Genomic DNA, 16,789 nt, shown 5'->3' on the forward strand with positions numbered 1-16,789 from the left:
TCGGTTTCAAGTTTAGTCGGCTAACAATAAAAATTCATGGATTTTCACATAAAATTTCTTGGGATTTTTACCTCCATTTTTCTCCGTGCAGGGTCTAGAATTCTTTAAATTTGTCTGTTCACATAATAAATAAGAAATCATCTGAAGTATCTATTAATCTCATAAAAAGTGTTTATTTCATAACAGAACAAAAATTATCACATATTAAAAAAAAAAATTAATCATCAAAAAATGTAACATTTGGGGATAAAATATACAATTTAAAAATAAATTTAAAGTGCTTCTATCAACAATGCGATCCCTTGTTTCCCGCCAATGCATGCTGCTCCGATAGCGAATTTTCCGGCGTTTCTTCGTCTGTAACAGATGTTAAATGAATACAAGCATAGTTAAGAAATTTAAAATATCTCTTAATTTATTATCCCACCAAAAACAGATTCTCTGTTATAAATTCGCGCCAAGTACACGTTCAACATTTATTCCTTACTGCATAAAACGTAATTTTTTTACAAAAAATACTGAAATCAAAAAACAAGAATATCAAGTCACTGCACTGAGAGAAAAGTCGATAGTCATTTTAACTAAAAAGACTTCAACTATTTAAAATTAGTTACTGGTACTAACGCGTTAGTATGGCTAACTATTCAGTAGTTGCACAAACTAAAAAAAAATTAATTAAAGCAACTAAAATTTTTCTGTTCCCGAAAATTGTTGTTTTAACTAAAAAAATTTAGTTAATAGTAGATGAATTTTTAAATTAACGATAACTTAATTTTTTTAGTGTATGTAAGTAAAAATTGTTTTTATTATAACTGCTGATTTAAAGTTAAAATAAAATAGTTGTTATAAATATAAATATAGTTAATGGAACTAAAATTTTGAAGTTACTGTAATTGAGTTAAATGTAGGCAGGAAATGGATTTTTAATTTTTTTTTCAAAACTTAATGATTGAGTAAGTAAATGTTTTTAAATCGCCAGAAAGTTTTTGTCAAAAACTTTTTCTCAAACATATTTTTTGTCGCAAAATTTTTTTTTTCTAAAAAAATTATTTTTCAAAGAATTTTTTTTTCCAAGAAATTTTTTTCTTAATTTTTTTAAGAAACTTTAGTTGTTAAAAGTATTTTGAAAATAGAAATAAATATTTATATCAATTATTTAAGATAAATTGGAATACTTAAACTGCACCGTCGTACAAACATTTTCGATTTAAGCATAAAAATATGTTAACTTGAGAAAAAAAATTTTGATTCAAGATAAAAATTGTAAGATAATTATCTACTTGGAGCAAGAAAATTTTGATGTTCCGAATCGTTAAAAAAAGTGTTCTTTAATCAAGAACATTTTTCTTGATTCGAGTTAACTTTTTTCGATGTAGTTATAATCCGCAAAAATATTGGATAATTTTAAAAAACATTTAGGATCAATATTAATAGCTGACAAATTTTTTCCTTTAGCTCATAAGTTTCGTCATTTGTACGTTATGAAAACCTAAATGCGTCTGTCATATTTTAGTTTCTCTACACTGTAAAATATTATTGGACTCGGTGTAGTGTAAATGTCTGTGTAAAAATTGTGGTGTGAAAATTACACTAAGTATTGTATTAAATTTAAGCGGTGTGAATTAGAAATTTTTCCTCTGTCAAGCGTGTATATGTGTAATTTGTTTAAATTTTGCGTTCAAGGCAAATAATCATAAAAAAATTAAAATGTTCAAAACACGAGTTAATATCTAAATAAAATTGCTTAAACCAAGAGAAAAATTTCTTGGGAGAAAACATATGTATGGAGGAAAGGAAAGTCACCGGTACCAGACAGCAGTAGCGGGAGTAGTTCGATGCTCGCCACGAGATCGCGCCCAGCCGCTGTGTAGTGTCCCCGGCAAGATATATATCTTAGAACTGTTAAATTCCAAAGTTAAAAACAATTTCGGCATCAGTACAACTCTGTCATTTGACAAAGTGATACTTACATTTTTGGATTGTATTATAGTTTATCCTATATTACATCAAGACATTAATATTTATTGTTAATGGTTCAATAAATAATTTATCTTTAAAATTTAACTTGAACTTTCAAAAAAAAATTAATTCTAATCAAAACTCTATAGAGTCTCTACTTAATAATTAAAACCATGTGAATGGTATATTTGTACGAAAAAAAAATTATTTATTTAATGGATTTATATAAAAAATATCCATTGAATTAACTAAAAAAACATTGTAATGATACTTAATATTTTTGTTTGCTTTAATGAAAGAGTTATAGATGAATTAACTACTTAAGTTCAGTTTAAAAAATTAAAAATTATTAATTGAATACAAGTTTAAAAATCAGTTACATTAACTATTTATATAGTTAATTGAACTAAAAAATATTTAACATAACTACTTAGAGATATTTATAATAACTATCTATTGGTGTTGTAGTAACTCCGAAAAAATAGTTAAAGCGCTATTTAACTGTCATTTTATAGTTAGATTTACTGGATTTTTCTCTCAGTGTGGGATATTGTAAAGATAAGAGAATTTATTATTTTGAAAATATACAAATAAAAAAAATAGTAGTTTATCTATCGAGTGCGATCGTGTTTAAGACGCGAGCGTGAAGATTGGTGCCCGAGCCGAAGGCGAGAGTACCAACACACGAGCGTCTTAGACTCGATTGTACTAGATAAATACATTAGTTTTTGTGACAGATATTTGAAATTTACTACATTTAGTGCCTATAAATGGCAGGTTATAAATCCGCGTTTATTTATTTGGTAAGATTGTTTTGAGTATTTGTTGAAAATTAGAGAGAAGTCGGTAAGTGGACGAATTAAAATGATTATAAATTTTGTCACAAGATGGCTCGTTAAGTTACTTCGATATTTTTTGGTCGTTTGCTATCGCACATGTAACCAAAAAATATTTTTTCATCCGATGATGACGTCACTATTAGAACGATTAGGTATCTTTTTTACCAGCTGTATCTTATCTAATATTTTTAGCGGCCGGCTATAGGCGCTAAATGTCGTAGATTTCAAGTGTCTGTCACAAAAAAGTTATTTGAATGTACTTGGTGTGCGCTAACTCAAAAAATATATATTCTGTAGTGACGTCATACCTTTTAATTATTTTATATTTAGATCGTATTTTGGTTCGAACTTTAATAGAGTACACACCAAGTACATTCAAATAACTTTTTTTTTTATTTGTATATTTTCAAAATAATAAATTTTTTTATCTTTACAATATCCCAATTAATTGGGATTTTTGTTTTCTGATTTCAGTATTTTTTGTAAAAAAATTACACCGGCACACAAAAAAAAAAAAAAGTGGTCAGTACTTTTGACCAGACCTACCTATCTTTATGTGTTTCGACGCGCTGAATCCGAATCTGGAATCAGTTTTGCCCGTACACCCTCAAAATTTTGAGTAAATTGCAAAAAACCACAAAAATTCGCAGTTTTGGTAAGACAAAAATTTATGGAACAATAGATCAAGTATGATTTTCATGTATTTTGGTCCGCTGAATCCAAATCTGAAGTTTATTCAACCATCAGCCTTTTAAAATTCAAGTAAATTGCAAAAAACCCATGAAAATTGCGGAAAATAGCAAAAAATTGCAGTTATTGTGATAAAATAAATTCGATAGAGCTGGATTAATAGATCAATCATGATTTTTATGTATATATATGTCTGTAAAAATCTAAGTAAATATAAAAAAATCTCAGAAAATTAAAAAAAATTGATGTTGTTGTGATGAAAATCATTTTTTAAATAAAAAAAATGAAATTAATGCGGAAAATTGCACATACAGTGATGAAAAAAATTGATTGAACTTAATTATATTTATTTCTATCAAAAAATTTTTTTAAAAACCATACGAAGATAAAGAACGACCTTTCTGATTTCAAACTGTTCTTCGCTTGTATCGAACCCTCTTGTCTTCGAATGACCTACGCAAAGGGTTTTTTATTCGCTTTCTGTTTTCATCGGGTAAATCTCTCTTCAGTGTCCAGAAATGATCTGCCATCATATTGACATTCCACTTTGCTTGATATCGACTCTCCATTTAACTTATGTCTTGGTGGAATCTTTTGCCTTGCTCTTCACTGTAGTCGCCAAGATTTTCAGTACACGCTGAAAAAAAAAATGTAATAATATCTCCTATCTCAACGGAGTAACTATTTTCATGTTTAAATTCAAAAGATTTCAATTCTTTTATGTTACCTTTTCTTATTGACAATGATAACTAGTTCCATTACTATCTCAGATGGCAAAAATTACAAATTATTCACACATCCCGGGAAAAAAAGTTCTTATATGATCATATATAAATCATATAAAAGTGACTCATATAAAATCATATAAAGTTATATAATGAAATTGGTCCTATAAAAACTTATATGACTTTATAAAATCTTATATAATCATATAAAATCTTATATAATCATATAAAGTTAGAAATACCCGGTAAAAAATGATTTTACCTAATCATATATACAATAAAATTTTTATGATTAGATCTCAAAATTGGCAGGATTTGATGATATATAATTATATATAATCATGCATGAACAAAAAAAAAAAAAAAACATTTATCGGTTAACTGCTATTTTGCCAAGGGGTCACCCATCCAATTAATGTTCTGCCTCAATGCTGCTCAACTTTGATGATCTCTTGATTGCCGACCGGTTCTCTAGTCTGCTTTACCCTTATAAGTACTTGACAATCTATAGCATTACTTAAATCAAATGATCAAATTGATACATCCTACATCAATAATGCACTAAATATGATCAAATTTTATCACATTAGTGTTTTATATAAAATTATAAATTTCTTTTCTCACCTCCGGGCGGAAAGCGTCAACTTTCGTCCCGCTGTGCAAAACGAAGTTGCCGCTTTCCGCCGCCGTCGAGGAGAAAAATAGTATACACTCCTCGGGAAGTAAATAAGAAAGCCTCAGATCACATGTTTGTTGACCTCGGCTTCGCCTCGGCCAACAATTACATGTGATCTGAGACATTTCTTACTTTACTTCCCTAGGTGTGTAATATACTATTAAAATAACCTGCTTATAAGACCATAGAAATTTATATATAAGAATCATAAAACTATATAAACTTTTATATAATCATATATGATTTTATATAACCGTATTAAACTCTTTTGTACTTATACAAATTTATTTATAAATTCATATAAAATCACATCAATTTTCATTAATTATCTAAATTCGTAGAAGAATTTTATAAGGTCATATAAGATTTCATATGATCATATATATATGATCATACATGATTATGTATAATCATATAAAACGTGCTCTTGTAATTTCACAATGTTATATATAACTTTATATGAAGTTACATCGAATTTTATAAAAATTTTATAAGATTATACGAATTATTGTAAGAATTTTATAAGATCATATGAATTTTTATATAATCATATATGACTGCATATAATGTATAACATTTTATCTGGTAATGTTATAAACTCATATATAACTTTATAAAAAATCATATCAACTATTATAAAATCCTTATAAAATTATATAAATTCTCATAAGAATTTCATAAGATCGTATGAGCTTTTATATGATCATGTATGATTATATATAAGCATATGAAACTTTACCTGGTATTGGTATAAAATTATATATAACTTTATATAAAATCACATCAATTGTTATAAAATTCTTATAAGATCATATGAATCCTTATAAGAATTTTATAAGATTATGTAAGCTTTCATATAATCATATATAAACACATATGTTTATGTATGATTCTATAAGAACTTTTTCTCGGGTTTTTATAAAATCACATCAATTTTTATAAAATCCTTATAAAACTATATAAATTCTTATGATTTTCATAATATCATATGAACTTTTATATGATCATATATAATTATATATGAGCATATAAAACTTTATCTAGTACTTTTATAAAGTTATATATAACTTTATATAAAGTCATATCAATTTTTATAAAGTCCTCACGAGAGTATATTAATTCTTATAAGAACTTTATAAGATCATATAAGCTTTTATGTAATCATATATAATTTTTGTATATTTCTTATATGATCATATATAAATTGTATATGAACATATATGTTAATATATGATCATATAAAATCTTTTTTTCCCGGGATAAGAAATATTATTATCTAGATGGTAACTATTACTATCGACATTAAATATATTACTATACAAGAAAAGATTGGTTAGTATAAGAGTATGATAATGATTATAACATACAATATGATAATTGTTTCCTACTGCGAGATGGTAATGGTTATCGATCATTGCAAAATTCTATGAAAACTTCACCATCAGCAAATGCAATTACTCGATTTCTATCAAATTTAATTGAGAAACATAAAACCTTTACTACCCTGGACTTTTTTGTGTTATGTCGATTCTATCATTGTCATTATATAAAAAACTGAATGTACTGACGTGTTACTAATAACGTCGAGTGGCTGGTTTATTGTTTTTGAAATAGACTACTTAGTTGCGGTTGTAACAACGAAGTAAACAGACGTTCTTTACATCTCAATAAAATTAAAGAAATAATATTCTATCGTCAATAAAAATTCGCAAAAGTCAATTAATTATCCACTTTTTGTACCGCTTTCATGATGTTCGGATCACTATTGAACTAATTTATTATTTATTCCTGTGAACTATTCAACAATGAAGTGGATTCAGAAAATAATATGGTGGTTAATCGCAGTAAATACTTTAAATATAATTTACTTTTCGAATGCATCGATACCGACTCAAGTCTCTGAACAATTGGTAATTATACATTTTATGATTGATAGTATACTAGCGGATCCGAATTACGGTAAATACAGTGATTTACCGTAATTTACGGCGTCTAGAAGAATTACCGTAAATTACGGTAATCTACGGCAAATTACGGTAAATTGCCGTAATTTACGGCGAAATGCCGCAAATTTACGGCAAATTTGCGGTAAAGCTGCGGTAAATGTGCGGCAATGTTGCGGTGAAAGTACAGTAGTTTATGGTAAAAATGCCGCATTCTCGCCGTAAAGTTGTGGTAACAGTGCAGTACTTTACCGTAGAAGTTTTGTTAAATTGCGGTATTTCACCATATAATTGCGGTAAATTTGCTGTATTTTACTGTAATGTGAAGCTTTTCACTGGAATGTCTGTTGATAATCGGATATTTGACTGTAAACAACTGTCTTTACTTGACATTTCGGTACCGTGTCTTTAAGATTTGGTATTGTGTAGTGCTGGATATTATTCAAATCGTAAAGAAATCTGTTCTCATCAGTGTTGACCGAACTTTCAAATTGTAGATCTACATTGATATCATTACAATTATTCAGATAACTTAGATTTTCTCACATTAAAGGTATAGATTAGAATCTATACAATTTAATAATTTTTTAATTTTTCGATCTACTCTGATTTTTTCTAATAAATGTAAAAAATTAATAATTTGATCTACATTCATCAATATAGAATGCCGTATTTTTATTCCAGTATATTTACGCTATTTTTCCCGTAGTATGATCTTATTTTGCGGTGTTAGATGTTACCCTAGCAGATCCGAATTACGGTAAATTACAGCAATTTACCGTAAATTACCGTAAGGTACGGTAATTTGTCGCAATTTGCGGTAAAATGCGGTAAATCACGGTAATATACGGTAAATTACCGTAGATTTTCGGCGAAATTACGGTAAGTTGCGGTAATTTACGGTAAATTACTGTAATTTACCGTAATTCGAATCTGCTAGGGTAAATTTTACAAAGTTTGAATTAATTAATTTTTTTTTTCTGTTACTAAATAGAAATTTGTATTAAAATCATGTTTCGCTGACCGATTAAATCCGGTATTCATCAGTGAAGATTTGACCGATATTGCATACACTGAGACAACTGATCCGAGTAACAACGTAGCTTTTTTTGAAACGGACTATCCCATTGTCGTGATCGATAAAAATTTTCGAGCTAAAAATATCAAACCATATTACAACCCAAGATATTCTACGTACGTTTTATCGGTTAAATCTGTCAAGAAACTCAAAACAACTCTCCTAGAATTAGCGACTTTGTCCACCTGGAATACCAATTCACATTTTTTCATCGTCCGACATAATAATAATGATTGCGATAAAGATGGAGAAAAGGTGCTGCAAATGCTTTGGAAAATGGATTTGCTATCATCATTCTACGTTTGTCTCGAGTCTAATAATAATGAAACAATACCGTATAATGTAATTGCTGACACGCGAACAATGTTGTATACTTTTAATCCTTTTTCGAACTACGCACCCTTGCCCTGGCGGGAAGTTCATCGCTTCAACCGACCAATCGATGACAGCAATCTTGAACAAAATCCAAATGAACGTTGGACTTTGTACAAACAACCATATTCAAACGGTAAATATCAATTATGTATGCCCAAAAAGTATTAGAAATATATTATAGTAATCGATATGTATTCATTACAGATTCGAAATTATGCCCTAGTTTGGCTTTTGATAAAATGAAGCATCTCAACGGTTACCCGATAACAGTCGTTTCATCTCAAGAATCAAATTCAAATTGGACTCAAAACGGCCCAGTAAATATTGAAGAATTACGAGAAATTATACCATTTCCATTTTTACAGTTTTTCGAAAGCTTATTTTCATGTCTTAATGTCACTCCGATAATTACCTACGGTATTCAAGGCCAATACGTTAACAATACACCAGTTGGTTATCTAAAAACGATTATGAACGGTACTCACGATGTTTGCATAGATTTACAGTATATTTCTAATGATGGCTATAAATTCGTTGATATTATTAATCCATACCATTTTAACGATCTCTTCATAGTAACTCGAAAAAATGGCACTCTTATGCCCGTTGAAAATAACCGTAATTTCAAAAACTATAAACTTGTTCTTATCGTACTAATCGTTTTACTAATATCATATATTATAATTATTTTGAATAATATAAACAATCATTTCATCGATGAAGATGACGATCATAATGATCCTGCGTACGGTAACAGTTTTTTGGACATAATTAGATTTCTTGTCAGTAGTGGAATATCGGCATCACTCAATTCATTCTCGATGTGTATATTGTTTGTGACAATGACTCTTTTCGTTTTTATAATTTGTCCTGAATTGCAAGGCGAAATAATGTCATCATCGACAACAGAAGAACGTAATTATCCTGCTAGTGTTGAAGATTTGTTATATTTAAATTATAACATTTATGTTAATCCCGAGTTAAAAAATACAATTATCGAAATGAAATCAGAGTTGAATACTGATGTTGATCGTGTACACGCTCCATCAAATTCTCTTGATGAATGTCATGAGCGAATTTTGAGAGACGATACGATAGCTTGCGTATTTAAGAGAAAACAACAGTTAGATTTGGCGTTAAATTATAGTTTTCATCTATCACGGACATTCGGTATTACACCATATCAGTTTTTTTGGTCCAGAAAAAATATGCCCCTTAAAAACAAAATTGATCAAATAGCACTAAGACTACAAGAATCGGGTTTGGTAGACTATTGGGCAAAGCAAAATTCTTATAATTTTTATAAAAAATTAAAAGCTACGGAAGCAGCTCTTGAATCATCCGCTGAGTATGATGCAGTTGATTTCGAAGATCTAGAACAGGCTTACTATTTCCTAGCAGCAGCAATGGGACTGTCGGTTGTTATTTTTATCATCGAAATAATTACCGTTAAAATTAAAAACTCGCGACGCCAAGACCGGATTCGCGAAAGACAACGCAAACTGAAAATTCGACTCGAACAAATGAGAAGAGAAAATGTCAATAATCGGTTTTTAGAAGATAAAGTTCGGATAGTTAATAGACGTGTAGTCATTCTACCTTAGACAATATACACGGAAAGAAAATTATGGGAAGTATTGCTATGCATTATGGGAATGGTTCCCATAATGGTATGGGAATAGTACCTATACTACTATAGGGATGGTTCCCATATATTATGGGAACCATCCCCATAATAGTATGGGAATGATTCCCATACCATTATGGGAATGGTTCCCATAATGATATGGGAATCATTCCCATACTATTATGGGAATGGTTCCCATATTGGTATAGGAACTATTCCTATAATTTTATGGGAACTATTCCCATAATGTTATGGGAACCATCCCTATAATATCACTAAATTTTTTTTTGCTTAATAGTGTAGAAATTTCCCAAAATTTGAATTTTCTTGAATGTTTTATGCTGACGAAAAATTCTTGTTAAAAATTTTAATGTTTTTTTGCCAAATACGATTTTTCTTTTCAATGTTTGAATTTTTGTTTTTATGTTTAATAATATTTCTGTGTATTGTAGAAGTGATTACCACACTTCTTTAAATTAATTTTTTCATGATAATATGGGAACCATTCCCATAATATAATGGGAATAGTTCCCATACTATTATAGGAACCATTCCCATAATCTTATGGGAATGGTTCCTATAATTTATGGGAATGGTTCCTATAAATTATAGGAACCATTCCCATAAATTATAGGAATGATTCCCATAATATTATAGAAAGTATTTCTATAAATTATAGGAACCATTCCTATAATTATAGGAACTATTCCTATAGTGTTATGGGTATCATTCCCATAATTATAGGAACTATTCCTATAATTATGGGAAACATTCCTATAATTATAGGAACCGCTCCCATAATTTATGGTCGTAATTTCTATGATGGTATAGGAAAAAATTTCACAAAATTATAGGAACCGCTGCCATAATTTTCTTTCCGTGTATTGCATTTATTCAATGATTCTGTGGGACTATTTCCGGTTTACGTCACTGGGCCAGAGAGTTGGATTTCCTGGCGGATGTGATATGAAAGCTGAGGCTTTGATATCACATACGTCCAAGTATTCGGTTTTCTGACCGGGGGTCGTAAACTATTTTTCTTGTTCCCCACGCGAACGTACGTAGAATTAATTAACATTCCGAGGTGATGCCGGGCGGTGAGAGGGAGGGGCAGGGGTGCTTCATTTCTCCGAAACTGAGGCAAAGCCGAAGTTTTTGCTGGTCAGGGTGTCAGACATTCATCAATTTTAATAATTGAAAAATGTAATATAAAAAACAAAAATAGTATATTACATACCTACACGGAAAGAAACTTATGGGAAGTTTTGCTATGCATTATGGGAATAGTTCCTATACCAATATGGGAACCAATCCCATAATATTGTGGGAACCATTCTCATATCATTATGGGAACCATTTCCATAATGGTATGGCAACAAAACCCATACTATTATGGGAACTATTCTCATAATGGTATGGAAACTATTCCCATAATATTATAGGAACTATTCCTTTACCATTGTGGGAACCATTCCTATAATATAATGGGAATAGTTTTCATATTATTCTAGGAACCATTCCTATAATTATGGGAAAAATTCCTGTAATTATAGGAGCGGCTCCCATTATTTATGGTCGTAATTCCTACGATGGTATAAGAAAAAATTTCACAAAATTATGGGAACAGCTACCATAATTTTCTTTCCGTGTAGGCCAGCAAAATCAGAAAAGTCTCAGGTCACATGTAATTGTTGGTCAAGGCTGATAATAAATAACTAAACGTAGTGGTAATTAGTCAACAATGTATTTCAAGAATTAATTTCACGATTCATACAGTATTAAATTTAGAAAGAAAAGAAAAGTCTCGTTGAAATTATTTTGTTAGTATTATAAATTTTGATCGTACATTCAAAATAATTTATATAATTTTTATTATGCTAGTACTACATTTTTTTATCGTAAGACGGTCAATATTGCATCCTACACGGAAAAAAATTAATCGTGAATGCAACATGATGCAGTCATGTTGCATTCACATGATGAAATCATGTTGCATTCACATGATTTGTCATGTTGCATTCACATGATAGTCATGTTGCGGTAACATGAGAAAATCATGTGGCATTCACATGATTTGTCATGTTGCATTCACATGATAATCATGTTGCGGTAACATGAGAAAATCATGTGGCATTCACATGATTTGTCATGTTGCATTCACATGATAATCATGTTGCGGTAACATGAGAAAAATCATGTTGCATTCACATGATTTGTCATGTTGCATTCACATGATAATCATGTTGCGGTAACATGAGAAGATCATGTGAATGCAACATGATCTTCTCATGTTACCGCAACATGATTATCATGTGAATGCAACATGACAAATCATGTGAATGCAACATGATTTTTCTCATGTTACCGCAACATGATTATCATGTGAATGCAACATGACAAATCATGTGAATGCCACATGATTTTCTCATGTTACCGCAACATGATTATCATGTGAATGCAACATGACAAATCATGTGAATGCCACATGATTTTCTCATGTTACCGCAACATGACTATCATGTGAATGCAACATGACAAATCATGTGAATGCAACATGATTTCATCATGTGAATGCAACATGACTGCATCATGTTGCATTCACGATTAATTTTTTTCCGTGTAGCGACACAATTATTGTCGTGTCAGTTATTATACTCATAGAATACTTTATAATTTTTATTATGTTTAATACGAAGTGTATTATGTATACAAGAAAGAAATTTTTGTCGCAGAATTGAAATTTTATTATGCTTCAATACAATTAGTAGCAACACTTATATCATAAAATATTGTAGGGGAGGGTGGGGCAGAGCGGCCCCCCTAAGCCAATTATTAATTTTTGTGGCTTTCAACCATAAGATCACTTTACTTTTGTCCTATTTCGAACAAATTTATGGACATTTTGCCAAAATTCTAAAAAAATTTTTTTTTTTTTTGTGGGGCAGAGCGGCCCCCCTTCAAAAAGTGATAAAAAAAATTTTTTTTTTCGTCTTTTTTTTTTTTAAATTGTTTTCATCATTTAGAATGTATTTCTTTCTCTTAACAACTATTTTTGGTTTTATATTACTCGAAAAAAATTTTTTAAAGCGTAAAAAATCGTTCACTCTCGATTACCTTAATTACTAATTGTTATTTAATAAAAAAAAACATCAATTCTATAATTTTACTTTATTTCAAAAATTTATCAACTAAAAAAAAAAATTTAATTTTTATAAATTTTTAGTGACCAAATTTGCCTCTTGCATAGAGAAACGGCCGAAAAATATGAAAAAATAATTTTTTCGGAAGTTTCGGCTGGTCCATTTTGCCCCAGGTGTTATGCGTAGGGCTAGAAATGTGGAATTATAACAATTTTTTTTTAATTTGACCATAAAAATATGAAAAAATCACTTTTTCAAAATTTTGGGCTTGTCCATTTTGCCCCAAATGTCATGCGTAGGGGTAAAAATGCGTAAACATATCGGATTTATAGTAATTAGTCGAAAAAAAAAGAATTTTTTTTTTTGGTCAAAATTTCAGGGGGGCCGCTCTGCCCCACCCTCCCCTACTATCATTTGGTTTCAAGTTTAGTCGGCTAACAATAAAAATTCACGGATTTTCACATAAAATTTCTTGTGATTTTTACCTCCATTTTTCTCCGTGCAGGGTCTAGAATTCTTTAAATTTGTCTGTTCACATAATAAATAACAACTCATCTGAAGTATGTATTAATCTCATAAAAAGTGTTTATTTCATAATAGAACAAAAATTATCACATATTTAAAAAAAAATCTATGTATCAAAAAATATAACAATTGGGGATAAAATATACAATTTAAACATAAATTTAAAGGGCTTCTATCATCAATGCGATCCCTTGTCCCCCGCCAATGCACGCTGCTCCGATAGCGAATTTTCCGGCGTTTCTTCGTCTGTAACAGATGTTAAATGAATACAAGCACAGTTAACCCTTCGTTACCCACGTTCTTTTGCCAGCCGAATTTACCCACGTGGTTAGCGTCGCGTCGCCGTGTTAAATTGAACGCGCTGTTGCCAAACGTTCAACCACGACTATTATACAGTATTTAATAATTATCAAAGAAAAATTGTAATATAAATTCGCAGTTTTTTCATAGAACCAGATTATTTATTATCAAAAATCGAAAAATTAACATTTTCAATTATATATATATATATATATATATATATATATATATATATATATATATATATATATACACATATATATATAAATATTGTATTATTCTATGAATAATAATTTTTTCAGAACTTATTTGTACTAAAGTTTATATCATTATATTCCTATTTTATATAACAATATTCTAATACTCTAATACTCTAATAAATTCTAATACTCACAAAGTTATAAAACAAAATTATTTTATATAAATAGTATTAATTATTATTTAATAACAATTAATTTGTAAATAATATAATTAAAATAAAAATTAACCTGAAAAATCACTTCTCTTTACCAGTTGTGTTGAACGTGTGGTAAAACAGGCTAAAATACTGGCGGCAAAGAAAGTTGGCAACAGCGCAGTTTGAAAAAGATCGGGAGACTTACCCACGATGGGCGGCAGAGCGCCGCTTTCTCAAACTCGGTCTCGAATTTTAGAATGTAAAAATATTTTCCAAGGGTTTTTATGCATGTAAATAGCATTAAAAATTTTTTAGTAGATCAAAGAAAGAATTAAATTTTTTTTCAAAACTACGAATTGAAGTAGTTACGAGAAAAAAAATAAAATTTAAAAAAGGCGGCGCCGCGCTCATAGCGTGGGTAAGGAAGGGTTAAGAAATTTGAAATATCTCTGGTTATATTATTTTAAATGAAGTGATTACCTAAGTTCGTGAATCAAATGTGCCGTGATACGAGTTCCAGAAGCACCTAAAGGATGTCCAAGCGCAATGGCACCTCCGTTAACATTCAACTTGTTTATATCAAGACCTAAGTCTTTGACACACGCCAGTGTTTGCGCGCCAAAAGCCTCGTTTATTTCAACTAGCTCAAGATCATTAAGAGTTTTATTGGAGATTTTCAGAAGATTCTTTATCGCTGGTGCTGGTCCGATTCCCATGATACTAGGATCAACGCCAACCGTCGCGTAGCCGCACAGGCGTGCAAGAGGCCGTAGATTATGTTGTTTAATCGCTTCTTCACTTGCAAGTATTACTGCTCCTGCGCCGTCGCAGATACCCTGAAAATTATTTATTGCATTAAGCGGTTCAAAATTTTTTATTCACTACAATAATTACTGATGCAGTTCCAGCGGTAACAAGACCATCTTTTTGAAAAATTGACGATAACTTTTTCAAATCTTCGATTGTTGTTTCTGGTCGGGGATGTTCGTCGACTGACACTTCCACTTGTTTCTTTTTAATGGTCATCGAAACGGGCGCCATTTCAGCTTTGAAATAGCCTGCGTCATTGGCGGCTTTCCAACGTTTCTGACTTCGTAACGCAAATTCATCGACTTCTTCTCTTGTAACCCCGTATTTAGCTCCTAATTTTTCGGCTGTTCCACCCATTGGTAATTTACAGTAACTATCAGCCAAGCCAACCCATAATGCATCTTCGAAATCAATTTTCTGACCTAACACTGTTCCAAAACGCACATTACGTACGACGAATGGTGTCTGGCTCATGTTTTCTGCACCACCTGCCACTACTATGTGGGATTCTCCGCTCGTTATACTCTGCAATGCAAATCAAATTTTACTTAAAATGGTTATTTGATTGATCATTCTCAATTTAAATTACTAGTCTCTAAAGTAGCCGCCAAGAAAGTTTACCGAAGCTCAAATTTCGGAAAACTTTCGGGTTAACGAAAACATTGGATTTCGCGATAATCCAAAAGTTAAAGAGTTTACTGTTTTTCAAAGAACTTTCAGAAGCCTTAAAAACTACATTGAATGTACGGCAGCCAAGTAGTGGAAGAAAATATTATTCTTTTGCAGACTTAAGTGCACGAGATTGTTCGATGGTCAGCAGCTGTGCGCAAGTCAAAAAACTGAGGCGAAGCCGAAGTTTTTGCTGGTCGGGGCGGGCATCAAAATCATTAAATAATTGAAAAAGAAAATTATAGATTTAGTTTTAGTTTAAACTAGGTATTTTATTTCTCTATTTAGCAATATACTATAGACTTCTTTATAAGCTCAAACATTAACTACAATAATACACAATAAGTAAGAATATATTATCATCTCTCGAATATTTTCTTACTTTATGCGTTATTTTCTTTACTGATAACAAATTTTTAGCCACAAGACTTTTCAAATTTCATTAAAATTTATGGTTATGATATGATAAATAAATAGATAGGTGTATCCGTGACTATTTTGACACATGCGCTGTCGTGTATTTGTCAGATATTTTTTCATTTTAATAATTGAAAAATATAAAATAAAATGTCGTATGAATAAAGAATCAAAAGATGCTCATGTAAAGAATTAAAAAATCTGTATGTGCATTAGTTTTAATTTTGACTTTTTTAATTCTTAAATAATTTATTTGTTATTGAAAAATCTTTGTATATTTGCTACATAACCGAGTCATGGGGGTAAATTTAACACCGATAATTTTAACACCTACACCGCTTGGACTTACCCCGGTGATTTTTTACAGTGTACATATTACTATCGACAATAATAATATTACTATACGTGGAAAGATTGGTTAGTATAAGAGTACACGGAGAAAAATAAATGATTGGAGTTATCATACTAAATTTGTAGCTGCAATCATCTAGGATGATTAAAAAATTTTTCAGTGTAAAGATGGTTAGTGCTACAATTTGTTATAATTGCAGTTACCATTTTTTATAGTAACAGTTACCATCAGGATGATAACAGTAACCATTAAGATGATTACAGCTAC

At 30.3% G+C, this 16,789-nt stretch overlaps 1 protein-coding gene across 2 annotated transcripts in view; it reads right to left on the reverse strand.

The window, feature by feature from the left end:
- Positions 1-241: 241 nt before the first annotated feature.
- LOC130673137 (3-ketoacyl-CoA thiolase, mitochondrial) overlaps positions 242-16,789 on the reverse strand; it is a 29,430-nt gene continuing 12,882 nt past the window's right edge. The window contains exons 4-6 of one of the 2 annotated variants that reach the window (XM_057478069.1): positions 15,169-15,609; positions 14,755-15,110; positions 242-357 (exon numbers count right to left, since the gene is read on the reverse strand). In XM_057478069.1, coding sequence (XP_057334052.1) covers positions 273-357; positions 14,755-15,110; positions 15,169-15,609 — 882 coding nt within the window. In that variant the 3' untranslated portion in view covers positions 242-272. Of the gene's footprint in view, positions 358-13,619; positions 13,824-14,754; positions 15,111-15,168; positions 15,610-16,789 lie in introns of those variants that run through there. The other variant, XM_057478068.1, reaches the window with a different exon arrangement.

This window comes from Microplitis mediator, chromosome 8 (assembly GCF_029852145.1).
Source record: "Microplitis mediator isolate UGA2020A chromosome 8, iyMicMedi2.1, whole genome shotgun sequence".
NCBI lineage: Eukaryota > Metazoa > Arthropoda > Insecta > Hymenoptera > Braconidae > Microplitis > Microplitis mediator.